Below are 27,969 nucleotides of genomic sequence, written 5' to 3'. Positions count from 1 at the left end.
ATTAGGAAAATATTTTAATATAATCCAGTTTTATTGTATTAAAAGACAAAAGTATATGCATATAAAATATTAGTTTAGTTTATTTATTATGCACAACATACCCATCCTGTGAGTGGCAGTGGAAATTTTTAGAGGCACATAATGGGCTTATAAATGAACAACAAAATTCATGTAGTTATAAGAATCTCTGTAACTAAGCAACATAATTTGTGTGGTCAATTCATGTAACCAAGCAACAGGACAAAAGTAAGTAAGTAAAAATTTAAAAATTTAAAAGCCTATCTTGTATCTATTTGTTAAACACAGAAATCGCAATAGCGTGATGCCTTAAATCTATGATTGAGGTCAGTTGAACTCCCGGTTGGAATTCTTTTGCCATGTCGTAACACAGTCCATTAAGGCTCGTGTGGGATCCTCTCAGACATAGGTTCGAACCCTCATCATGGCTCTTGTGGATTTGTTCATTTGTATCTATTCATTTTGTAAATACATGTCTTCATCTTCATCACTTTCTAAGAGCTCCAAGAAAGGCTCATAGACCTCATTTGGCTGGTAGGAACTAAATAAATGTTTGGCTTCAGTAAGCTTGTCAGCACATTGCTTTTGACCCTGATTGAGAAGAGCCAATAATCCACGTTTCTCTTTTTCTGACAGAATTGGGTTTTCAATGGTGTACGTGTTAGAATCCTGGAATATAATACAGTATTTAAAACATCTTAGAGTCAAATATATACTGTACCTATTTAGTTGTACATAATGCAAATATATAAAAGTATAGATTAAGTAAAACAAAAGGATACAAATAATAATAAAAGCCATATTCTCCACAGTACCACTCTTGAAAATGGAAGTGTTTCATAGTTTAAATGTGAAAGGTGATGGCAATATTACTCTGACTAATTGAACACATTTAAGTGAGTTGAGTGTTTTGAAGATCTAAATTGCAAAAAGTATTTTGAATTTCTTACCTTGCAGAGACATGAAGGGAAAGAATCACATTGTAATTCTTGAATATACTCGGATAGTTTGTCCCTTGTCTTTTTGTAGTACTGTAACCATGTTATCATTTCTTGAATGGTTAGCGATTCCTCCTCTCTACATCTCTTCTGGAGCTCAAACTTTTCCACTGCACTTCTTTTTTCAGTCAGGGACACTATAATGCAAAATGAAAATACAGTATGTGATTGACAAATTATGATAATGGGAATCATTTGTGAATTAAACATCATTAAAAATTGTATCTATAAAATTTACCTTTAGAAAACAAACTCAATTTAATGGTATTGCAGTCTTTCCATATATAAAAGTACAATTAATACAATTATATAAATATTTGAAAATGCTGAGAAAACTAATGAATCATTAGATCTTGTGTAAATACCACTTGTGTTTTGATGAAGCAATAAATTGTGCCATGGAAGGATGCCAGTTAAAACATCTGCTTCAGACAAATCCGGATGGTTCTGATTGTAGATTTTTATGAGATCTCGTAGTTTTTTTTCTCAACTTCATTTTTGTTTCTCAATACAGCTCTCATTTTAGATGAAACTGTAAAGTTTCAGGTTGTTATCAAATATTTGATTTGCACCAATAGTATTTTACATAGAAAAACTAATTTAACAACTGTGTACTGTATTAATGTTTAGGTTTCAGTGAACAAACAATTAATGTCTACCTGCATAAGTGGTAATCTGATTTTTGCGATGCCTTATATTCTCTCCATATGCCTCGATAGTATGCTCAATGTTATTGGCAGAGGATCTGTTATTTAAGGATCTTGCAATGATCAGTAATTCTGATCTCCATTTCTCAATAACAGATTCTGGGACATTAGGCCTGTGAATCTCATTTGAAACTGCTGCAGCTGTCTCTGTGGCCTATTTAAAAATAAATGCCATCATATTTATTGTAAAATTTATGTTCAAAGTTAAACAAAGTCTTTTGAACTATCCTTAGTGCTTTGTCAAGGTCTGAGTATGTGTTTTCCAGATTCAGACCTTGACAAAGCACCAAGGAGTGTGTGAAAGACTTGGTGTAATTCTTTACATAAATTTCCCAAATACACAAGTGGGTTTTTATCCAATTTTACTTTGTCTATGAGAAGAAAATACTATTAGTGTCTTATAATAAGATTAAAGATAAAAAAAAACATGTATATACACTTGATTCATTGTATAGAACAATTGTATATTTATATATAATTCTATATTTTCATTGTATAGAACAATTCATATGTTAATACCTTTCTGAATCTGGCAACTAATGCCCGAGGCACTCCATTAATTTTTCTGTGATTCCAAAAGAGTGCCCCCTCTGTCAGTTCTTCTGTACGCTCTGTGGAAATAAATTTAGTTATTCATTGACATCTTTATACTGTGTGTCTCAAAATACTGATTGGAAAGTAAAAGGATGATGATATTGATGCTGTCTTAAGTGGAATGAATTAATTGTTATTTCAGAGGAAAGAAAGAGCTCAAAAATAGTGGTAAAGTAATAAGATAAAGAAAATATCAGGATGTGAAAGAAAGCATAAAAACAGGGACAACTTGATTTTTCAAACAAGGATTATACATGTATATGTTGGTTGCATATGAGTATAATGCTACTTTATATGAGCCAAAATGCCTTTCTGCAATTTCCTATATTCTTATATTATTTTATAACATTATATGGATATATATAACCATCAAATATTACCATTGTACTGATTTGATTGAAAGGTACAAAATTTAGAACTTAAGCATGTTCTTAGTGTTGTTGTTATATCTTGAAAGGTAGGAAAATACTTGCTCTGCCTCCTACCCAGATGTCAGGCCACTTCCTTCTTGCCACCGCCCTCCATACAAAACCTTTGATATAATAGTATAACGTTTGTTAAAAACTACCTACTGTATTAACAATTTGCATTTAACAGATAAATCCTTACATATAAGAGTTTAAAAGAAATTATATTTTCCAACTTACAGTAAAACGAAGTCAAAATATTATTACAGTATTAGATTATTTACCTGACAATACCAAGAATGTCCTTTGGCATGTAGGACTCCTAAAAAAGGCTTTCCTTGCCCAAGTGAGAACTTCTGTTCTCTTGATGAAATCTTTAAGGACCATGGCCAGTATTTACAGATGATATCCAGGCATATGAAGGACACATTTTGTAAACGGTTCATTTGCAAATAGTGGGCATAACTGTAGAGCTCTCCCTGATACATATTTAATGCAGCAAGAATAATTTCATGTCGACAGGAAGCCATGCTTATGCCGGTTTCATCCAAACTTCTAAATGAAACAGGTTTATTTTTGGCAGCTTTCAATGGCGACACTCCACACATATGGCTACTCTGTTGGACAAAAGTAAAATTATATATATATATATATATATATATATATATATATATATATATATATATATATATATATATATATATATATATATATATATATATATATATATATATATATATATATATATATATATATATATCTTAGTCATATATAAATGTAATTTTTTTTATGTAATATTTTTCATCATTCAATATGCATTCCATATATTTTATAGATTTTTTTGAACATGATATAGTTAGGAACCGTCCAATTAATATACATTATTGATAATGTCTCAAGCTAATATATAAAGGTACTCTTCAAATATTGTATGGGTAAAAACCTGGTATTAGGTCTTAGGTTTCTATTTGAAAACCTATTTTTAGGCTTTCGAACAGATGTAAAAATATTCTTACTTGAGTTTTAAGGTTCTGAATAGTGGAAACGTGATCTTGAACTTCTTTGTCACAAGCGAAGATACCACCAGAATAATATGAGTTTCTGATCCCTCTGGAATGATATTAAATTAATGAATGTTCATTGTGTGAGACATTTTGATGACAGTTAAACATCATTTCACTTAAAACTAATTCAACTACCCAAGCTGGCATTCACATCATAATCCCTCCTATTCTAAATGAATGTATATAGTGAAATAAATATTTTTTAATTAGTAAAGCCTTAGTCCAAATAAAAAAATTCAACTGAAGTTGAAAGGCAAGTAATAAAGGTGTAATCAGTTAACAATTAAAAAAAATCTGATTAAAAGTTGCATGACACTATATAAATATTATACAGTGCTGTGTTTATAGTACTACAAACATATTACTACACCTTACATTATACCTTAACAATAATGAGCAGCATTAAATATTTTAACTTGAATATTTACCTCCCAACTTTGTTGTAACGATACAGTTTCTTGTTGCCATCAATATGTACAGCCACAGGTGTTGTATCACATGCAGGGCACCCCTTGTCAAATTCTCCTTTTATTTTCCCAAGTTCATACTGATGGAAACGCCATTCAAAGAAGACTCTTTTTGTTGTCTCAAAATTGATGGGACCATGCTAAGATGTAAAATGTGTGTAAGTAATTATCAAAAAGTAACAAGCAGTGGCATGTTAAGCAACAGACTATAAATACCTGCAGGAAATGAAAATAAACTTACATGAGCATTACATAAAAAGAGAAATTGTTAAAGATTGGTAATCCATTTCCATTTCTTATGATATTAGACATATATAAAATATATATTTAGAATATTCATGCTATTTATTAATTTAATAATATTTAACCCTATTTCTTAAATAATGACAATGCATTTGCTTAGTAACAAACTTAGTTTTTAAGTTTATACATCAATTTAATACTTGCACTATTAAAACAGTAATGGTATGAAAACTTACACGCCCTCGAGAAGCACCAAATAATTCCAGTGCACTAACTAATGCCTGAAGAGAAGTTCCAGGGCTGCTTCTCTTGAGAAAATGCCAGGAAACCAATAGATTTATGCTGTAGAAAGTGCTACTATTTTTTCCAGTTGAATAAAAACCAGATTGGTGCATGGCTTTCCCAAGTTCTTCATCTACATATCCGCACTTGCACCTAAATATTGGGGTATACAGATCATACCTTCCTGCCCCCCACAAAAAAATAAAAAAATTGAAGTAAAACAATTTTATTTGGCAAGGGACTCAAGTGTGGCTATCAATATATGTGTAAACCAACCCATAAACAATTCTCTGTATGGTTATAAATACGTATGTGATATAAATACGTCTTCATAAGTAAAGAGAGTGAAGTATAAATGGTTATATTGATGAAGACTGTAGCCTGGGTCACCTGAGCAATGCCAGCTACCAATACTAGTATCAAATAAATGTTTCTTAAAGTAACCTACCACTTAAAGTTACAAAGATGCACAAATTATTGGAGCTTAAAGTTGTGAACTTGCTCTCACTGCAGTTCGGGCAGGAATTAGGTGGATGTGCTGATACAACAGGCTCTGGTAACAACTAAATTTACAAGATCAGCTATGCAGCAAAATAAATACATGTTTCAATCATTACATTTTAAATTACTAATAATTTTTTTACCATTAACTGGAGTTACATGAAAGATTTATATTTAATAACAAATAAATATTCAATTATTTAACTAAAAATCTGTAATTAATGAGGTAATCAATAATTAATGAGGAAAATGACCAATACAAAAACTACTAAAAAAATTACATGAACTAAACAAAATTTTAAAACACTGCTTGGTTCAGGATAGAAATGAGAGTATAAGAAACAGACTACAGCTCCATTACTTACTCCAGTGAATGACATTCCCATCTGAACACACAGTTTGTGTTGGGTCTAAAGGCTCGAAGAACCCATTTTTCCAGCAGAATCGCTGGTGGAAAGGCATTACAAAATTCTGCTGCTGATCACATTTATGACACAAAAAATGAAAGCAGTCTTCACATTTTATGCTTGCCTCACAACTTCTACATTGTAAACAACATTTGCCTGGTTTTCCCCCAAAAAATGTAATTATGTACTTTGAATGGTAATACTGGATTTAGAAATATTGTATACCAAGTTTAAAAATGACAAACATCTAAGTGTATTCAGAGATTGACATTAATCATGCATTTCATAATTACATTGAAATTTATCCATAATTACACACTAAAGCTGTTATTTACCTTTATCTGGAACACCCAACTTCGACAATGTCCAGCTAAACCACATTGACCTACGTTCTCCCCATTTAATCTCACTATTTTTTCTTCTTTTTTGCCAATCAGAAATGCTTGCTTGAGAATCATAAATTTCCTCCAGTTCTGCAGCAAGTACTTTGAAATATGGGATTCTAAATTAGTCAGGAAAATCTTCAAGAGCAAATAGATGTAATAAATAAAAGTGTATTTTATACATATTATATAAGCATCTAGAACAACTGACAGCTTTCAGTAATGTGTTAGTTAGACTATGATATATATATATATATAGTAGATACTAGGTACTAAGATTATATTACATTACATAGTTCAAATAGGGACGTACCAGAATTCAATGATTTGGGTGTTTGTTCTGCAGCTGGTAAATATGTTTGAGTATATGTTGGTACACTAGTTGAGAAGTCAGAACTTTGAATGTGTGGAGGTGAAAGAGAAGCAGGCAGAAGGGCTGTTTGGCAGAAAATCAACCTTTAAGTATGGTAATTCCACAACACTTTATCTATTTTTAATTTGTAAACTATCTACATTTTTTTGCTGTCTATGACCATCGCTGCCCCTATCTCCATCGAACACCGGTGTATTTGCGGACACCGGTGTAATTGCGGCTATGCAAGGGCAGACCAATGTGGCAGCCATGGCCTAATCTGTCATAAGACACAGGGAACGATTGCCAGATATAAAGCAGTCAATGACACTATCAAAAAAAGTTTGGCTAGTTTGGTTCAGATGTAATACAAACAAAGAGCAACGGTTTCAAGTTCAACAAACCAAAATGTAGGGCTGACAACAGGAAATTATTTTTGACCCAGAGGGTTATTAACACATGGAAGTGCCTACCCACCAGAGCTGTAACTGCCAAAACTGTGCTGAATTTCTAAATATACCCAAAAAATGATCATAAAGGCAAATGGGGGGAATTTCGACAAGCCGCGGGCTTCCTGTACTCTTCTAAGCTACTAGAGTTTGTGGCATTCAGGTAAATATCTGTTTTCAAAGGAGAAGTTGACTATAACCTTGGATTATCTATAAACAAATTTTGAATAATAAAACACCAAAAACCTAAATAATTTTAAGTCTGAGGCAAAATGAAATCTACAATAGCAATTAAACCTATCATTATACTATGATATAGGAACACACAAACATGGGTCATGGAATAAATAACTAAATAAAAAATTACCTTCTGATAAGTTTGAACGTTGTGTTTGATTGATTTCAATAATCCTGCAGTAATTTTCTCCTTTTCCTTTCTTGTTTGAAGGCTTCAGATAATTTAGGTCCTCAATATTTAAACTTCGCTACATATATTCACATTTTTTCTGGAGAGCTGAGTTTATTTTCAAATATTCACGATGAAGGTTCTCTTTAGCTAAAATTGCTAGTGTCTGGATACCTTCTGTTAAAAAAATATACATTCTCAATAGGATACATTATAACTGTAGCAAGAGAAGCTACATTAAATGTTTTGATGTAATTGTCCAAACCAATGATCAAAGTGATAGAAATTATAATGGGATAATGGATTTCAAGCCAATTATGCTGAGCATAGAAACAAATTCTGTTGTTATTGTTAAAACAAAGACTTACTGTATTACACAAGGTTGTAAACTTTGATATTAATGTATTATAAAGGCCATAATCAAATGATTTTATAAACAATACCATCATTATTGTCCGGAGTTATTCTTGGTACATCTGGTAAGTAAAGATAGTTTTCAGGAGCCAAGAACGAATCTGCCAAAAAAATATTGGATGTTGTACATTCCAATTTGTTACAATAGCCTAGTACTGCACACTAATACAAATTAAAAAACAAATTGGAAATAATAGCTAGGCTAACCTAACACAATGACATAACATAACACATCATTATTTGTAATTTTGTCAAAAGCTGATTAAATGTTTTTTTACCTGCTAGTATGCTGGCTGGGGTCGATCTTCCAGGCATATTTATTCTACTGACTTGTGGTCTTAATGCTGCCGCAGTAAAAGGATTTGTGACAGACATTGTACTGCTTTCTGTATCATCTACCTATTACAAATACAAATACAATTATTTATTCTGGTAAAGTACATGCATACAAGGTAAGATACAAAAGTAGATGGATTTATAGATAGAGCTAGTACATACAATGCCTAAAGCCACTATTACGAAAAGTGTTTTGGGCAGGAAAAACACTAAGACTAAAACTTAATACTAAAAGAGATTTAAGTATAAATTGTGTTGAGAAAAAATAAGAAAAAATGGAAAAAAAGGGAGGGGGGGGGGGGGTGAAACATGGCAGAAAAAAGTAAAATACAATTTGGTCAACAAACAGCATTGTTTTAAATAGAAGAGATGAGTTGACATTTTGGGGGTGAGGTAGGTTACATTGAGTTAATTAGGTAGTACTTAGTTTTTAACTTAAACTGGTTGGGAGAGGTACAGTCTTTAACATAATTGGGAAGGCCACATTCGAGGTCCCTTGATTTGTAAAGCATTTCTAGTTTAACTAAGTCGTACTCTTGGAATATCAAATAGGTATTTGTTTCTGGTGTGGTGCTCATGGGATCTGTTACAACCTTCTAGGAAGCTTATTATAAAAAACATAATTGATAAAAACAACATGCTGCATACTAAAAACGTATTGGAATGTGTATACCAATATGCAGTAAAATATATTCTTCCTACACATAACAAGCAAAACTTTAATACTGCAACAAGTTTTTGAAAATTATTTAACTAAACAGCAATGAAACATTTGCATTCTTTTCAATTAGTAAAATATTACATATGAAGGAATTATTTACATAAATGCCGAGAAAACTTTACATACCATGCCCAAATCTAGGATCTTCTTCTTCTTGATAGTAGGTGCAGTTTGCATGAAGGATTTGTTCTCCCGATGACTGCAAAATCTAGGATCACGTGTGTTATTGTTTTTGAACGAATGATCACATGTTTACATTCATTGCGATGAAACTAACAACTTTTAATTATATACAGCTTTTTATATCAACTGTTTTACTTAAATTATTTTGTTATAGGTTCTAAATATAACTAATATTTGCTTCTTTCTTATGCCATTTGTAATTAATGTCATAAAGCTTTATCATCTGAATGCACCAAACTGTGCCTTTTCATATTTCCAAACTGAAGTCGAACACCCGAAAATGAATATATCCATGAAAACTGAATAACGTCCTACTATTTGGAGAATTGTTAGTTCTTTTTCATACTAATATGTCTAGTTTGTGTCATATAAGTATTCATCCCGATGATTGGTAAATATTGGTCAAACAGAAGGATAAAAGTCAAACATCTGTTAACTTTTCTTTTAAAGTACTGTATAGCTGGAAAATATCAAGGCAAACCTTCGACAATCTGCCAATTTCCTTTCCTCTTCAAGGCTATTATTGTTAGTGTCTGTCACGGTAAACCTATGTAAAAGCGGAAAAAATTTTTCAACAGGACCCTGCACTAGAGTTGATGTTGGGAGACGGTCTGCTTCGTGGCTGATGGATTAATATTTGACTGTTGGTCAGGACTTGAGCATTGTTAATTACAGTTACACTCTGTTGGAGCACTAGACGGTCAGTGGTCGTCGTTCTTCTTTATGATAGGTTCAGTTTATTGTTTAGTCACGGGAGACATCTCCCGTCAGGCAGGGTGCGATCGCACCTCCGCAGATCTCCAGTATCATCTACTGATACTGGTAATGGCTCAGAGAGGGCATCCACTTACGGGCTATTCATGGCTGTGCCACCTTTTGGGTGGCTTAATCTTCATCAATCACCAATCAATCAATCTATTGTTTAGTGGCCAGTATTATTCAGTTTATTGGCCAGTGCGTTGGCATCAGTTCTCATTGACGAACGAGCAAAAATTAGAAGGATTTAAATCGTAATTTAAATAGTTATCTCATTCCTTCTTTCCTTTGAATGTCAGTGACTGTGCTTCTGCTATGCTTAATTGCCTCAAAAGCGGCCAATTTTCATGATACCTTAAATTATAAAGGCAAAATTTGGGCTGAGTATACAAGTATAAGCAAAATTGACTGAGTATCCGCAAAAATTAAGAAAAGAAAACAACACACCCGTTACATTAAAGAAAACGTATTCCTCGTTTCGGGGAGAATATTCTAGGGAGGCCAGCCGGTAGCTGGAACAGCCCGGTAAGTGCATTTATGTACTAAATACGTAAGTATGAAAATGTACTTTTTACACTTAGTATTAAAAAGTACTGTCTATTCGGAGGATGGGTTGCTCTGTGGCTCATTTGGGTACTCAGCTTCAACCTGTGTCCCCTTGTGCGTGTGCCACCCGTATTACATAATCCATCCTTGTCCACCCTGTCAATTCCCCTGAGAATTTTGTATGTGGTGATCATGTCTCCCCTAGCCCAGTGGCTTACCTCTGAACTTTTTACAGCTTTGTCTTGTGCTTGACTAGATACGGGCTCCATGCTGGGGCTGCATACTCCAGAATTGGCCTTACATATGTGGTATACAAGGTTCTGAAGGATTCTTTACACAGGTTTCTGAAAGCAGTTCTGATGTTAGCCAGCCTCGCATAGGCCGCTGATGTTATTCTTTTGATGTGGGCTTCGGGAGGCAGGTTTGGCGTGATATCAACTCCCAGATCTTTTTCTCTGTCCGTTTCGTGAAGGACTTCATCTCCCATTCGGTATCCAGTGACTGGCTTCCTAGTTCCTCCTCCTCCTAGTTTCAGTACCATCCCAAGTGATCCGTGATCCGTTTCCTTACCGTTTCAAGTGATCCCTACATGTTGCTTTGGATACTTGAACTCGAGCCAGTTTCATAGCCACACACATACCAACAAATTTGGTATGAGAATCGACTAGCTTCTCTGACAACTGCCGTCAGCAGTTACGGAATCAAACGACCCAGTGGATCATTAGAGCGTCAAGGATTTGGACTCTGGCGGCGGCTCTACGCCACCTACGTCAGCCTTAAATTAATAAGCTGCACTTGTTGTTGTCAGTGCAGTCTTTTCTGACTGAGGCCACTTGTATTAGTGCCATCCCCCGTAGACTGTAATCTCACAATTACACTGGAACCAAATACTAACTAGAAACTCACGAGGACAAATTACCAACCAGGCACTCATTGTGGCCAAAGTACCAACCAGGCACTCACAGGAACAAAGTACCAACCAGGCACTCACAGGAACAAAGTACCAACCAGGCACTCACAGGAACAAAGTACCAACCAGGGACTCACGGGGCCAATGTACCAACCAGGCACTCACAGGAACAAAGTACAAACCAGACACTCACGGGGACAAAGTACCAACCAAACACTCATGGGGGAAAAGAACTCACCAGGCACTCACTGGAACAAAGTACCAAACCAGGCATTCATGCATACATAATACAAATCTGGCACTCATAGTGGCAAAGTTCAAACCTGGCGCTCATTGGGGTAATTTCTCAACAAGGCACTATCGGGAGGAAAGTATCGAGGTACTTACGGGAGGAAAGTATCAGGGTACTCACAGGAGGAAAGCATCGAGGTTCTCTAGGGAGGAAAGAATCAAGGTACTCACGGGAGGAAAGTATCAGGGTACTTACAGGAGGAAAGTATCAAGGTACTCACGGGAGGAAAGTATCAAGGTACTCACGGGAGGAAAGTATCAAGGTACTCACGGGAGGAAAGTATCAAGGTACTCACGGGAGGAAAGTATCAAGGTACTCACGGGAGGAAAGTATCAAGGTACTCACGGGAGGAAAGTATCAAGGTACTCACGGGAGGAAAGTATCAAGGTACTCACGGGAGGAAAGTATCAAGGTACTCACGGGAGTAAACTACAAACCTGGCACTCACAGGGTTACATTACCAACCAGACACTTAAGGGGTCACACAAGGGGACAAAATACCCCACCAAGACACTCATGGGAACACTAACAAGGACAACGTACCAACCAGACACTCAAAGAACATTAACAAGGACAACGTACTTGTTGTAGTACGTTGTCATTCAAACACTCAAGGTACAAACTCTCAAACACTCAAACACAAACACTCAAGGAACACTAATAATGACAACATTCAAACAGTGTACTTACCAAGGGTAAAGTGTGGGCTGAGAAGTTGTTCCCACAACAACAATCTGATAAAACAACAAAATAATTTAATATTAATTAATGTCTAAGCTAACTGAAAGAAATTTCAGATGACTTGATAACTTAAATTTTTTTTAAATGTTTGCAAAGTCCTTCTGGTCTTACTTACCCAGTCTCTTCCAAAAATTTTGTCTAACCTCTGGTCCAGTCTCTCTCTTAAAGTCTTGTCCAACCTGAACCACCAGTCTTGTCCAAAGGAACAACCGTGGACATCTTCAAGAGGAAACTAGATTGTTTCCTTCAAGGAGTGGTGGGTATGTGGGCCTGCGGGCCGCTCCAAACAACAGCCTGATGGACCAAACTCTCACACGTCAAGTCTGACTTCGAGCCGGGCTTGTGGAGTAGAAGAACTCCCAGAACCCCATCAACCAGGTATCAACCAGGTATAAACCTCTAGTCCAGTCTCTCTCCCAAAGTTTTGTCCAACCTCTAGCCCAGTCTCTCGCCCAATGTCTTCTCCAACCTCTAGTCCAGTCTCTCGTCCAATGTCTTGTCCAACCTCTAGTCCAGTCTCTCTCCCAATGTCTTCTCCAACCTCTAGTCCAGTCTCTCTCCCAATGTCTTCTCCAACCTCTAGTCCAGTCTCTCGTCCAATGTCTTGTCCAACCTCTAGTCCAGTCTCTCTCCCAATGTCTTCTCCATCCTCTAGTCCAGTCTCTCTCCCAATGTCTTCTCCAACCTCTAGTCCAGTCTCTCTCCCAATGTCTTCTCCAACCTCTAGCCCAGTCTCTCTCCCAATGCCATGTCAAATCTCTAGTCCAATCTCTCGTCCAATGTCTTGCCCAACCTCTAGTCCAGTCTCTCTCCCAATGTCTTCTCCAACCTCTATTCCAGTCTCTCTCCCAATGCCATGTCAAATCTCTAGTCCAATCTCTCGTCCAATGTCTTGCCCAACCTCTAGTCCAGTCTCTCGTCCAATGTCTTGTCCAACCTCTAGTCCAGTCTCTCTCCCAATGTCTTCTCCAACCTCTAGTCCAGTCTCTCTCCCAATGTCTTCTCCAACCTCTAGTCCAGTCTCTCTCCCAATGCCATGTCAAATCTCTAGTCCAATCTCTCGTCCAATGTCTTGCCCAACCTCTAGTCCAGTCTCTCGCCCAATGTCTTGTCCAACCTCTAGTCCAGTCTCTCTCCCAATGTCTTCTCCAACCTCTAGTCCAGTCTCTCTCCCAATACCATGTCAAATCTCTAGTCCAATCTCTCGTCCAATGTCTTGCCCAACCTCTAGTCCAGTCTCTCGCCCAATGTCTTGTCTAACCTCTAGTCCAGTCTCTCTCCCAATGTCTTCTCCAACCTCTAGTCCAGTCTCTCTCCCAATACCATGTCAAATCTCTAGTCCAATCTCTCGTCCAATGTCTTGCCCAACCTCTAGTCCAGTCTCTCGCCCAATGTCTTGTCCAACATCTAGTCCAGTCTCTCTCCCAATGTCTTCTCCAACCTCTAGTCCAGTCTCTCTCCCAATACCATGTCAAATCTCTAGTCCAATCTCTCGTCCAATGTCTTGCCCAACCTCTAGTCCAGTCTTGCCCAACCTCTAGTCCAGTCTCTCGTCCAATGTCTTGTCCAACCTCTAGTCCAGTCTTTTCGTCCAATGTCTTTTCCAACCTCTAGTCCAGTCTCTCTCGTCCAATGTCTTCTCCATCCTCTAGTCCAGTCTCTCTCCCAATGTCTTCTCCAACCTCTAGTCCAGTCTCTCTCCCAATGTCTTCTCCAACCTCTAGTCAAGTCTCTCTCCCAATGTCTTCTCCAACCTCTAGTCCAGTCTCTCTCCCAATGTCTTCTCCAACCTCTAGTCCAGTCTCTCGTCCAATGTCTTGTCCAACCTCTAGTCCAGTCTCTCTCCCAATGTCTTCTCCATCCTCTTGTCCAGTCTCTCTCCCAATGTCTTCTCCAACCTCTAGTCCAGTCTCTCTCCCAATGTCTTCTCCAACCTCTAGCCCAGTCTCTCTCCCAATGCCATGTCAAATCTCTAGTCCAATCTCTCGTCCAATGTCTTGCCCAACCTCTAGTCCAGTCTCTCTCCCAATGTCTTCTCCAACCTCTAGTCCAGTCTCTCTCCCAATGCCATGTCAAATCTCTAGTCCAATCTCTCGTCCAATGTCTTGCCCAACCTCTAGTCCAGTCTCTCGTCCAATGTCTTGTCCAACCTCTAGTCCAGTCTCTCTCCCAATGTCTTCTCCAACCTCTAGTCCAGTCTCTCTCCCAATGTCTTCTCCAACCTCTAGCCCAGTCTCTCTCCCAATGCCATGTCAAATCTCTAGTCCAATCTCTCGTCCAATGTCTTGCCCAACCTCTAGTCCAGTCTCTCTCCCAATGTCTTCTCCAACCTCTATTCCAGTCTCTCTCCCAATGCCATGTCAAATCTCTAGTCCAATCTCTCGTCCAATGTCTTGCCCAACCTCTAGTCCAGTCTCTCGTCCAATGTCTTGTCCAACCTCTAGTCCAGTCTCTCTCCCAATGTCTTCTCCAACCTCTAGTCCAGTCTCTCTCCCAATGTCTTCTCCAACCTCTAGCCCAGTCTCTCTCCCAATGCCATGTCAAATCTCTAGTCCAATCTCTCGTAAAATGTCTTGCCCAACCTCTAGTCCAGTCTCTCTCCCAATGTCTTCTCCAACCTCTATTCCAGTCTCTCTCCCAATGCCATGTCAAATCTCTAGTCCAATCTCTCGTCCAATGTCTTGCCCAACCTCTAGTCCAGTCTCTCGTCCAATGTCTTGCCCAACCTCTAGTCCAGTCTCTCTCCCAATGTCTTCTCCAACCTCTAGTCCAGTCTCTCTCCCAATGCCATGTCAAATCTCTAGTCCAATCTCTCGTCCAATGTCTTGCCCAACCTCTAGTCCAGTCTCTCGCCCAATGTCTTGTCCAACCTCTAGTCCAGTCTCTCTCCCAATGTCTTCTCCAACCTCTAGTCCAGTCTCTCTCCCAATACCATGTCAAATCTCTAGTCCAATCTCTCGTCCAATGTCTTGCCCAACCTCTAGTCCAGTCTCTCGCCCAATGTCTTGTCTAACCTCTAGTCCAGTCTCGCTCCCAATGTCTTCTCCAACCTCTAGTCCAGTCTCTCTCCCAATACCATGTCAAATCTCTAGTCCAATCTCTCGTCCAATGTCTTGCCCAACCTCTAGTCCAGTCTCTCGCCCAATGTCTTGTCCAACATCTAGTCCAGTCTCTCTCCCAATGTCTTCTCCAACCTCTAGTCCAGTCTCTCTACCAATACCATGTCAAATCTCTAGTCCAATCTCTCGTCCAATGTCTTGCCCAACCTCTAGTCCAGTCTTGCCCAACCTCTAGTCCAGTCTCTCGTCCAATGTCTTGTCCAACCTCTAGTCCAGTCTTTTCGTCCAATGTCTTTTCCAACCTCTAGTCCAGTCTCTCTCGTCCAATGTCTTCTCCATCCTCTAGTCCAGTCTCTCTCCCAATGTCTTCTCCAACCTCTAGTCCAGTCTCTCTCCCAATGTCTTCTCCAACCTCTAGTCAAGTCTCTCTCCCAATGTTTTCTCCAACCTCTAGTCCAGTCTCTCTCCCAATGTCTTCTCCAAACTCTAGTCCAGTCTCTCGTCCAATGTCTTGTCCAACCTCTAGTCCAGTCTCTCTCCCAATGTCTTCTCCATCCTCTTGTCCAGTCTCTCTCCCAATGTCTTCTCCAACCTCTAGTCCAGTCTCTCTCCCAATGTCTTCTCCAACCTCTAGCCCAGTCTCTCTCCCAATGCCATGTCAAATCTCTAGTCCAATCTCTCGTCCAATGTCTTGCCCAACCTCTAGTCCAGTCTCTCTCCCAATGTCTTCTCCAACCTCTAGTCCAGTCTCTCTCCCAATGCCATGTCAAATCTCTAGTCCAATCTCTCGTCCAATGTCTTGCCCAACCTCTAGTCCAGTCTCTCGTCCAATGTCTTGTCCAACCTCTAGTCCAGTCTCTCTCCCAATGTCTTCTCCAACCTCTAGTCCAGTCTCTCTCCCAATGTCTTCTCCAACCTCTAGTCCAGTCTCTCTCCCAATGCCATGTCAAATCTCTAGTCCAATCTCTCGTCCAATGTCTTGCCCAACCTCTAGTCCAGTCTCTCGCCCAATGTCTTGTCCAACCTCTAGTCCAGTCTCTCTCCCAATGTCTTCTCCAACCTCTAGTCCAGTCTCTCTCCCAATACCATGTCAAATCTCTAGTCCAATCTCTCGTCCAATGTCTTGCCCAACCTCTAGTCCAGTCTCTCGCCCAATGTCTTGTCTAACCTCTAGTCCAGTCTCTCTCCCAATGTCTTCTCCAACCTCTAGTCCAGTCTCTCTCCCAATACCATGTCAAATCTCTAGTCCAATCTCTCGTCCAATGTCTTGCCCAACCTCTAGTCCAGTCTCTCGTCCAATGTCTTGTCCAACCTCTAGTCCAGTCTTTTCGTCCAATGTCTTTTCCAACCTCTAGTCCAGTCTCTCTCGTCCAATGTCTTCTCCAACCTCTAGTCCAGTCTCTCTCCCATTGTCTTCTCCAACCTCTAGTCCAGTCTCTCTCCCAATGTCTTCTCCAACCTCTAGTCCAGTCTCTCTCCCAATGTCTTCTCCAACCTCTAGTCCAGTCTCTCTCCCAATGCCATGTCAAATCTCTAGTCCAATCTCTCGTCCAATGTCTTGCCCAACCTCTAGTCCAGTCTCTCGCCCAATGTCTTGTCCAACCTCTAGTCCAGTCTCTCTCCCAATGTCTTCTCCAACCTCTAGTCCAGTCTCTCTCCCAATACCATGTCAGATCTCTAGTCCAATCTCTCGTCCAATGTCTTGTCCAACCTCTAGTCCAGTCTTTTCGTCCAATGTCTTTTCCAACCTCTAGTCCAGATTCTCTCGTCCAATGTCTTCTCCAACCTCTAGTCCAGTCTCTCTCCCAATGTCTTCTCCAACCTCTAGTCCAGTCTCTCTCCCAATGGCATGTCAAATCTCTAGTCCAATTTCTCGTCCAATGTCTTGCCAAACCTCTAGTCCAGTCCCGCGTCCAATGTCTTGTTCAACCTCTAGGCCTAGTCTCTTGCTGAATCTCTTGACCAATCACTTACCCAATCTTTTGTATAACCTTTTGCTTAGTCTTTTGCACAATCTTTTTCTTCACTCTCTTGTCCGTTCTCAAACCCATCTTTTGAATAATCTCTTGCCAAATCTCAGGCTCAAACTCTTGCTAATTCTGTTCCAATTTTTGTTTCTCATTCTATTGTTCAGTCTGTTGGCTCAGTCTCTTGCCAATTTTTATACTCAATGTCGTCCTCATTCTCTTGCCAATCAACTTCTTAATCTCTTCCTCAGTCTCTTCCCAATCAATTTCTTAATCACTCAGCCAATTTCTTCCTCTTTTGCGTAATCTCTTTTACATTCACTTGTTCAATCGGTTAATCAATCTCTTGAACAATAACTTCTTGCTCTTCTCTTCTCTTGCTCTTTTGCATAATCACTTGACCAATCTCTTGCACAATCACTGGTTCAATCTCTTGCATATTCTTTTGCTTTCTCAGTGGTATAGGGCTGTACCACTGAACCTCCCACACCACGATGTTACGTTCTGTACTACTGAATCATCACACCACAATGGTTAACTGCTGTACCACTAAACCACCAATTCACAACGTTGGCTGCTGTTACTGTTGAACCACCACACCAGAAAGTTTACTGTTGCACCATTCAACTCATTGTCTCTGTACTCACAAAAAGAGTATGAGATGCACTGCGACACAGGATGGGTATGCGGTCCATTACCACTGATAGGAGGTATATGGGGGTCCATTACCACTGACAGTAGATATAGGAGGGTCCATTATAACTCACAGGAGGTATATGGAGATCCATTACCACTCACAGGAGTCATATGGAGGTCCATTACCATTCACAGGAGTCATAAGGAGGTCCATTACCATTCACAGGAGGTATATGGGGGATCCACTACCACTCACAGGAGATATATGGGGGGTTCATTACCACTCACAGGAGGCAAATGGGGGTTCATTACCACTCACAGGAGGTGTATGGAGGTCCATTACCACTTACAAGAGGTATATAGGGTCCATTTCCTCTCACTGGAGGTATATGGGGATCCATTGCCGCTCACAGGTGTATGGGGGTCCATTACCACTCACAGGAGGCATATGGGGGCTCATTACCACTCACAGGAAGTGTATGGGGGTCCATTACCACTTACAGGAGGTATATAGGGTCCATTTCCTCCCACAGGAGGTATATGGGGTTCCATTACCACTTACAGTAGGAATTAGAGGGTCCATTACCACTCAACGAGGTATATGGGGGTCCATTCCCATTCACAGGAGGTGGTTGGGGGTCCATTACCGCTCACAGGAGGTGTATGGGGGTCCATTGCCACACACAGGCGTATGGGTGATTTAAAACAACTTAAAGGATTGGGGGATCTATTACTACTTAAAAGAAATGGGTATGCAACACTCTAAAGAATTGGGTATGGGGTCAACTGTCACTCTCAGGTATAGTACAGAGTTCATTGTTGCTCGCAGGATGGGCATGGGGTTAACTACCGCTCGCAGGATAAGTATGGGGTTCACTGCTGCTCGCAGGATGGGATGAGGTTCACTGCCACTCGCAGGATGGGTATGGGGCTCAATACCGCTCACAGGATGGGGATAACGTTTATACTATTTACGGAATTGGTATGAGGCTCAATACAACTCAAAGGATGGGTAAGGGGTCTGCTTCCACTCACATGTTGGGTATGGGGTCCAATACCCCTCATAGGATGGGCATGGGGTACACTATCATTAAAAGGATGATGATGAGATGCAATGTCACACATAGGATGTGTATTGAGTCCACTACTACTCACGAGATGGATATAGACCAACTATTACTGAAAAAAATGGGTATTGGGTCTCCTATAACTCAAAGGATGAGTATAAAGTTCAATACCACTCACAGGATGGGTATGGGACACATAATAAATGACCTATTGGACGCATGAGTATACAAACAATATTAAACAAGATTGTGATTGCATACTGACCTTGTCCCTCTGGAACCAAGGCATTAAAAAACTCCACTCACCGCAAACAATAGAGCTGAGAGCAGCAACAGCTTCATCGTGGCTTCTGCAGGTGAGGTGAAGGTGTTGACGACTGCTTGAGAGGAGGTTATTCTGACCAAGACCTGTGGCAGGTGAAAGGTTCAGTAGGTGTTGCTGGCGGGACACGTGTGGCTGGTGTGGGGTTCCCCGGGCGCTTAAGGATGTACTGAGAGATGTTCCCCAAGGAGAGCGCTGGCACCTCTCACAGTTCACTGGGTCGGCGCTGTGTAAAAACTGGAGCTGTGTTGTCAAGCCGGAGCCGCAGCTAACCAGCCCAGGACGACGCATAATATGACTCGTTTTCTTAACTCATTGGTCGACCTGGCAACCTCTGGGTTCCTGAAACACTGCTGAGTCTCTCCTAAACGTGCTCCTCTTCCACAACACTGATTACCTCACACTGCTTACCTAACTTTGTTTATATAGCAGTGTTATCATAACAGTCTTATATCAGTGCTTGTATGACAGTGGTTATATAGCAGTGTTTGTATTACAGTGCTTATAGCAGTGCGTATATAGCATTGCTATATAGTGTTAGCCTAACAGTGCTTATATAGCAGTGTTACCCTAATAGTGCTTAGATAGCAGTGTTTGTATAACAGTGCTTATAGCAGTGTTAGCTGAACAGTGCTAATATATCAGTGTTAGCCAAACAGTGCTAATATAGCTGTGTTAGCTGAACAGTGCTAATATAGTAGTGTTATCCTAACAGTGCTAATATAGCAGTGTTAGCCGAACAGTGCTAATATAGCAGTGTTAGCCGAACAGTGCTAATATAGCAGTGTTAGCCGAACAGTGCTAATATAGCAGTGTTAGCCGAACGGTGCTAATATAGCAGTGTTAGCCGAACGGTGCTAATATAGCAGTGTTAGCCGAACAGTGATTATATAGCAGTGCTTACCTAACATTTGTTCTATAGCAGTGCTTGCCTAACATTTGTTCTATAGCAGTGCTTACCTAAAAGTGTTTATATAACAATGCTTACCTAACAGTGCTTATATAGCAGTGATTACCTAACAATGTTCATACAGTAGGGCTTACCTATTAGTGCATATAGCAGTGCTTACCTAACATTGTTTATACAGTAGCGCACACCTAACAGTGCTTATATTACGGTGCTTAACCAGCATTGTTTAAATAGCAATGATTATGTAAGCGTGCTTATATAGCAGTGCTTACTTAATAGGGCTTATATAACAGTGCTCACCCAACATTATTTCTATAGCAGTGGTTACCTAGCAGTCCTTAGATAGCAGTGCTTACTTAACTGTGCCTATATAGCATTGCTTGCCGAACAGGGTTTATATAACAGTGCTTACCTAGTAGCGCTTATATAGTAGTGCTTACCTAACAATGCTTATATAGCATCACTTAACAGGGCTTTTATAGCAGTGTTTGTCTAACAATGTTCATAAAAAGTGCTTACCTAATAGTGCTCACATAACATTACTTACATAACACCCAGCAAACACAAAACGTTTGTGAGCGTTTTTAAATGGTGGCAGAGAGGTAGCACTATAACTATTGATTTATATACGTCTCTGTGCTACCATTAGAGATAACTAAAAACATACCGTCTTGAGACGCAATTTTTTAAGATATATGTAAAAAGTTAAAAATTATAGGGAATATGCAATTATAATGTTTTCATGCTATATATTTAAAAATAAAAAAAAACAGTCAACATTTTGTTTTTTATGATTAATTTATGTAAACTATCCAATTTACGTTATTTTAACATAAATATCTCATTTGTATGACGTGAATATAATGTTATATACACGCTATCGTTATGTTATTATGACGTTATATTAACGTTTATTTCATATATTAAAATCAGATATATTCAACTATATACTTTCTTCAGAGGTATAGATAGATTTTTAAGCTTAAGTGGCATATATGCAAGTTAATTACTCAATTGATTGCTAGTGTGTAGAGCTTCACACTCTCAGAGCGAGCCATCGAGTAACCATAAAAATGCACAAATCTTCGCTTTCACTTCAGTTATATATATGACAAGGGATTTAAGATGTAGTATATATTCCTGCCTTTCTGATGACATAGATTACTTGCGTTTATTACAATATCTAGATAAAATTAACGTTGATCTTCTAAAAGTCGTAGTTCTCATCGATATGGAGAGCGTTGGCAAAGAAACCTTCTTTAAAATATGAATATCATTCTTCTCTCATAAGATATTATCCCTTTGATAGATTCGCAAAAAAGGTTTTATCCCTGTATTTCTGCTAACATATAAAAATATAAGTCTAATATGAAAATCTCTTTAAATTAAGCAATATATCAGAAAACGTACATGACGTTTTCAAGTACATAGTAGTTTAAGGAGCAAACGCACACAATTCTTTTATGGAGTTAATTTAACTTCCAGAAATATTTTCTTCATAAATTAAAAATGTTTTGTGGTAATTTATGCTAAATATTATTGTAAATATGCTTTCATGCATTCTATAAATTAATATTACAAATTAAATTTGCGATTATATGAGAGAAGTGTGACGACTGGATAACTGTGTACAGGAGGCTGATATGCCAGCAATTAGTCTCCAGGCAACAATATATCTTGCATAAGTCGCTCTACAATATTTTGGCTTGGACAGTCGACTTCCTACGGCGTCACCTGCCACATATTTTCGCTTTAATTAGTAATGAAATGCTATTATTTCAGAGTTAAAATATATTTTTTCATGTCCTACATGCCACACAATCAATAATTAAAGTTGGGAAAATAATGAAGAAATAATAATGTACATTGAAGATATATATCATATTTCTTCATTACTTACGTAATGATAGGAGGCTTTGGGTAATTCTGCGGAGCGGTTTAGATAAGCCTTGGCACAGTTATTATACGCAATTTACAGGAGCCCCTGACACAAGTAATGTCCAGAATATACAGGAGCCCTGACTCAAGTAATAGCCAGAAATATACAGGAACCCTGACGCCAGTAATATCGAGGTTACAGGAGCCCAGACACAAGTACCGTTCATTGTTTACACGAACCCTGCAACAAGCACCATTTACAGTTCACAGGAGCCTTGATTCACGCACCCAAGATTGTTCGCAGGAGCCCTGTTACTAAAAGCCATATTCAGTTTACAGGAACCATGATTCAATCGCTATAAACAGTTTAAAGGACCCCCCGACACAGTCACTATACACAGTTTACAGCTCTGATACAAGCATTATACACTGAGCTTACAGGACTCCTGACACAAGCACCATACTAAGTTTACAGGAGTCCTGACACAGTAACTACAAACAGTTCACAGAAGCTCAGACAAAATTCCTATACCCAGTTTACAGGATACCTGACAGGAGCACTTGACACAAGCACTATAAACAGTTTACAGGACCCATGACAAAATCACTATACACTGTACGACCCGCTCTCGCTATAACATAGTACCTATTTGGCTTAGTTAGTTTTTTAGTTTAGTTAAATTATTATACACCCCATACCCATCATGTGGGCCGTAGTGGAAAGGGTTACAGAGGCACATAATGGGCTCAGGGACTGAACCCCACAATTCATTTTGCTAAGCAAGTTACAGTCTTGATGAGCTAGTTACAAAATTCAATACACATCGTCATATCATCATTGGAGTCGAGGTCGACCACAAGTACAGTTTCTAAATTAAGCAACTGACATATGTGGAGAGCTAGTGTCACACTTGATATGTTTTTCCTGCACACCGTCCCCCATCCAGTGGGCAGCGGCGGATAGGTTACAATCACTTAGTTACTACCTACAGTTAGCAAACTGGGGATATTTGGGGGATATATAAAATTTCTGGTAGCATATCATTTTGAATTAAATATTTACACATGTCTGGAACATTTGTCATAGAACTGTCTCTGAATTCACGTATCTTTTCGCACTCCATCACATAGTGACGGAGGGTGTGAGAATAATTTCAATGACACAGTTTACATTTGGTCAGATCTACATCAGCAAATAATGAGAATTCCCCAGAGATACTTGTAACCAAGTCTAAGCCGAGCAGTAGTAACATCTAGAAGTCTGCTGATTTTACTGGATGATCCATAGATGTGTGGCTCCTCTTGCATGATAGTATGATGACAGAAGGAATTACTGGTGCCGATTTCACTTTGCATCAGAGCTACAAATTTTGTTGAAGTTCTTGGTATACTATTGCTCTCAGACTGCTTATTGACAATCCAAGGTTATACTAAATTTCTCCTTTAAAGGCAGATTCTTTGGCTAACTCATTAGCTCTATCATGCATTCGGACACCATCATGAAATGGAGTCCACGGGGTCTGGTAGCTGAATGGACACCGCGTGGGACACGTAATCGTGTGGCCCGGGTTCGATTCCCGGCGCCAGCAGAGATAAATGGCCTTTCTTTCTTTCACACTGATGCCCCTGTTACCTAGCAGTAAATAGGTACCTGGGAGTTACTGGCCGCTGTTACGGGCTGCTTCCTGTGTGTATGTGTGTGTGTGTGTGTGTGTGTGTGTGTGTGTGTGTTTACTAGTTGTGTTTTGCGGGGGTTGAGCTTCGCTCTTTAGGCCCGCCTCTCAACTGTCAATCAACTGTTTACTAACTACTTTTTTTTTCCCACACTACACACACACACACCCCAGGAAGCAGCCCGTGACAGCTGACTAACTCCCAGGTACCTATTTACTGCTAGGTAACAGCGGCACTTAGGGAGAAAGAAACTTTGCCCATTTGTTTCTGCCTCGTGCGGGAAACGAACCCGCGCCACAGAATTACGAGTCCTGCGCGCTATCCACCAGGCTACGAGGCCCCAACACCACACACACGAGGTGTGTGGGCGTGTGTGTGTGTACTTACCTAATTGTACTTACCTATATAGGTCCTTCTTATGTTAGCCAAACTGGCATATGCCGCTGATGTTATCCTCTTGATATTAGCTTCAGGGGACAGGTCTGGCGTGATATCAACCCCCAGGTCTTTCTCTCTCTCTGACTCTTGAAGTATTTCATCTTCTAAATGATACCTTGTATCTGGCCTCCTGCTCCCTACACTTATCTTCATTACATTGCATTTGCTTGGGTTAAACTCCAACAACCACTTGTTCGACCATTCCTGCAGCTTGTTCAGGTCTTCTTGAAGCCTTAGGCTGTCCTTCCCTGTCTTAATCCTTCTCATAATTTTGGCGTCGTTAGCCAACATTGAGAGGAATGAGTCTATAACCTCTGGGAGATCATTTACGTATATCAGAAACAAGAATTGTCCGAGTACGGAGCCCTGTGGGACTCCACTGGTGACTTCACGCCAATCTGAGGTCTCACCCCTTACTGTAACTCTCTGCTTCCTATTGCTTAAGTACTCCCTTATCCACAAGAGCGCCCTACCAGTTACTCTTGCTCGTTTCTCCAGCTTATGGATCAGCCTTTTATTGGGTACTGTGTCAAAGGCTTTCTGTCAGTTAAAAAAAAATGCAGTACGCCCATGCTTCTCTTTCTTGCCTAATCTTTGTCACCTGATCGTAGAATTCTATTAAGTCTGTACGGCAGGATTTATCCTCCCTGAACCCATGTTGATGGGATGTCACCAAGTCCCTTCTCTCTAGATGTGTTATTAGGTTTTTTCTCACGATCTTCTCCATCACCTTGCATGGTATACTAGTTAAAGACACTGGCTTGTAGTTCAGTGACTCTTGTCTGTCACCCTTTTTGTATATTGGGACTACATTAGCCGTCTTCCATATTTATGGTAAGTCTCCCGTTTCCAGTGACCGACTATACACTATGGAGAGTGGCAAGCAAAGCACTCCTGCACACTCTTTCAATACCCATGGTGAGATTCCGTCTGGGCCAACAGCCTTTCTCACGTCCAGATCCAACAGGTGCCTCTTGACCTCATCTCTTGTAATTTCGAACCCTTCAAAGGCCGCCTGGTTTACTGCCACCTCTCCTAGCACAGTGACCAGTCTTGTTCTATTGTGAAGACCTCCTGGAACGTCTTGTTGAGTTCTTCACACACCTCTTTGTCATTCTCTATGTACCTGTCCTCACCAGTTCTAAGTTTCATCACTTGTTCCTTCACTGTTGTTTTCCCTCTTGATGTGACTGTGTAGTAGCTTTGGTTCGGTCTTGGCTTTATTAGCTATATAATTTTCATACTTTTTCTTAGCTTCCCTTCCCACACTAACATACTCGGTCCTGGTTCTCGAGTATCTCTCTCTACTTTCTGGTGTTCTGTTATTACGGAAGTTCCTCCATTCCCTTTTGTTCAGCTCCTTTGCTTTCATACATTCCTTATTAAACCATGGATTCTTCTTTTGCTTCTCGTTTTTTTCCTGTCGAGCTGGGATAAATCTGTTAACCGCCTCTTGACACTTTTGGGTGACATAGTCCATCATGTCTTGTACGGACTTAGTTCTGAGTTCTGTGTCCCATGGTATATCCCTTATGAATTTACTCATCTCCTCATAGTTTCCCTTTCGATAAGCCAGCCCTTTCTTTCCCTGTTCTTTTTTGGGGGAGATAATTCCTAACTCAACCAGGTACTCAAAGCTCAATACACTAAGATCACTCATTCCCAAGGGGGCTTCTAACTTAACTTCTCCTATATCCGAATCTTTTAGGGTAAATATCAGATCAAGCAAAGCTGGCTCATCCTCTCCTCTCATTCTTGTCGGTCCCTTGATGTGCTGACTTAATAAGTTTATCGTTGCCACGTCCAGCAGCTTAGCTCTCCATGTGTCTGGTCCTCCATGTGGGTCTCTGTTCTCCCAATCTATTTACCCATGGTTGCAATCTCCCATTATTAGTAGTCTGGATCCGTTCCTGCTAGCCACAGAAGCTGCTCTCTTTATTAAGTTGATGGAGGCCATGTTGCTTCTATCATATTCCTGTCTGTGTCTTCTGTCGTTTGGTGGGGGGTTAGATGTGACTTCTACTATAGTGTGTGTGTATGTGTGTGTGTGTGTGTATGTACTCACCTAATTGTGCTTGCTGTGGTTGAGCTCTGGCTCTTTGGTCCCGCCTCTCAACCGTCAATCAACTGGTGTACAGATTCCTGAGCCTACTGGGCTCAATCATATCTACATTTGAAACTGTGTATGGAGTCAGCCTCCACCACATCACTTCCTAGTGCATTCCATTTACTAACTACTCTGACACTGAAAAACTTCTTTCTAATGTCTCTGTGGCTCATTTGGGTACTCAGCTTCCACCTGTGTCCCCTTGTTCGCATCCCTTAAGTGTTGAATAGTTCATCCGTGTTTACCCAGTCGATTCCCCTGAGGATTTTGTAGGTTGTGATCATGTCCCCCCTTACTCTTCTGTCTTCCAGTGTCGTAAGGTGCATTTCCCGCAGCCTTTCCTCATAACTCATGCCTCTTAGTTCTGGGACTAGTCTACCTTTGGACTTTTTCCAGGTTCGTCTTGTGCTTGACAAGGTGCTGGGGCCGCATACTCCAGGATTGGTCTTACATATATTGTGTACAAGATTCTGAATGATTCCTTACACAGGTTCCTGAACGCCGTTCTGATGTTAGCCAGCCTCGCATATGCCGCAGACGTTATTCTCTTTATGTGGGCTTCAGGAGACAGGTTTGGTGTGATATCAACTCTTAGATCTTTCTCTCTGTCTGTTTCATTAAGTACTTCATCTCCTATTCTGTATCCTGTGTCTGGCCTCCTGTTTCCACTGCCTAGTTTCATTACTTTGCATTTACTCGGGTTGAACTTCAACAGCCATTTATTGGACCATTCACTCAGTCAATCTAGGTCATCTTGTAACCTCCTACTATCATCCTCTGTTTCAATCCTCCTCATAATTTTTGCATCGTCGGCAAACATTGAGAGGAACGAATCTATACCCTCTGGGAGATCATTTCCATATATCAGAAACAGTATAGGTCCAAGGACTGACCCCTGCGGGACTCCACTTGTAACGTCTCGCCAATCTGAGACCTCACCCCTCACACAGACTCGTTGTCTCGTGTTGCTTAGGTACTCCTCTATCCACCGGAGTACCTTCCCTTTCACTCTAGCCTGCGTCTCCAACTTTCGCCCTAGCCTCTTGTGTGGCACTGTATCAAAGGCTTTCTGACAATCCAAAAATATGCAGTCTGCCCACCCTTCTCTTTCTTGCCTTATTTTTGTTGCCTGGTCGTAGAATTCAAGTAACCCAGTGAGGCAGGACCTGCCATCCCTGAAACGATGTTGATGCTGTGTTACAAAGTTCCTTCGCTCCAGATGCTGCACTAGTTTTTTTCACACAATCTTCTCCATCAGCTTGCATGGTATGCAGGTTAGGGACACAGGCCTGTATTTCAGTGCCTCCTGTCTATCCCCTTTCTTGTATATCGGGACTACGTTAGCTGCTTTCCAAATATCTGGCAGTTCCCCTGTTGCCAGTGATTTGTTATACACTATGGAGAGTGGTAGGCACTGTTCTCCTACTCCTTCCTTTAGAACCCAAGGGGAGATTCCATCTGGGCCTATAGCCTTTGTCACATCCAACTCTAGTAAACACTTCCTTACTTCCCCGCTGGTAATCTCAAACTCTTCCAGTGGTTCCTGGTTAGCTATTCCCACACTTGCCTCTGGAATTTCTCCTTGCTCTAAGGTGAAGACCTCCTGGAATTTCTTATTCAATTCCTCACACTCTTCCTTGTCATTTGTAGTGAATCCTTCCGCCCCTATCCTTAATATCATAACCTGTTCCTTTACTGTTGTTTTTCTCCTGATGTGGCTATGCAACAATTTAG

The 27,969-nt window shown here is 40.0% G+C and overlaps 2 protein-coding genes across 2 annotated transcripts; both read right to left on the bottom strand.

Moving 5' to 3' along the window:
* Position 1: 1 nt before the first annotated feature.
* Positions 2 to 7,357, bottom strand: LOC138349658 (uncharacterized). The gene is made up of 12 exons (XM_069311582.1): positions 7,240 to 7,357; positions 6,385 to 6,507; positions 4,735 to 4,964; positions 4,217 to 4,395; positions 3,741 to 3,834; positions 3,009 to 3,341; positions 2,803 to 2,849; positions 2,243 to 2,334; positions 1,676 to 1,877; positions 1,382 to 1,548; positions 969 to 1,153; positions 2 to 687 (listed from the first exon to the last, which is right to left on the bottom strand). Exons 3-8 carry the CDS (start codon positions 4,891 to 4,893, stop codon positions 2,280 to 2,282), a joined length of 867 nt encoding a protein of 288 aa, XP_069167683.1. The 5' UTR covers positions 4,894 to 4,964; positions 6,385 to 6,507; positions 7,240 to 7,357; the 3' UTR covers positions 2 to 687; positions 969 to 1,153; positions 1,382 to 1,548; positions 1,676 to 1,877; positions 2,243 to 2,279.
* A 407-nt stretch (positions 7,358 to 7,764) lies between these two features.
* On the bottom strand, positions 7,765 to 19,529 carry LOC138349734 (uncharacterized). Its single transcript, XM_069311583.1, has 5 exons — positions 19,213 to 19,529; positions 12,127 to 12,170; positions 8,876 to 8,957; positions 7,971 to 8,091; positions 7,765 to 7,793 (listed from the first exon to the last, which is right to left on the bottom strand). Exons 1-4 carry the CDS (start codon positions 19,517 to 19,519, stop codon positions 8,084 to 8,086), a joined length of 441 nt encoding a protein of 146 aa, XP_069167684.1. The 5' UTR covers positions 19,520 to 19,529; the 3' UTR covers positions 7,765 to 7,793; positions 7,971 to 8,083.
* Between the last annotated feature and the right edge of the window lie 8,440 nt (positions 19,530 to 27,969).

The sequence above is a fragment of the Procambarus clarkii genome, chromosome 70 (assembly GCF_040958095.1).
Source record: "Procambarus clarkii isolate CNS0578487 chromosome 70, FALCON_Pclarkii_2.0, whole genome shotgun sequence".
Taxonomy (NCBI): domain Eukaryota; kingdom Metazoa; phylum Arthropoda; class Malacostraca; order Decapoda; family Cambaridae; genus Procambarus; species Procambarus clarkii.
Note: the sequence above shows the minus strand (reverse complement) of the source record. Positions and strands in the feature narration are given on the sequence as shown.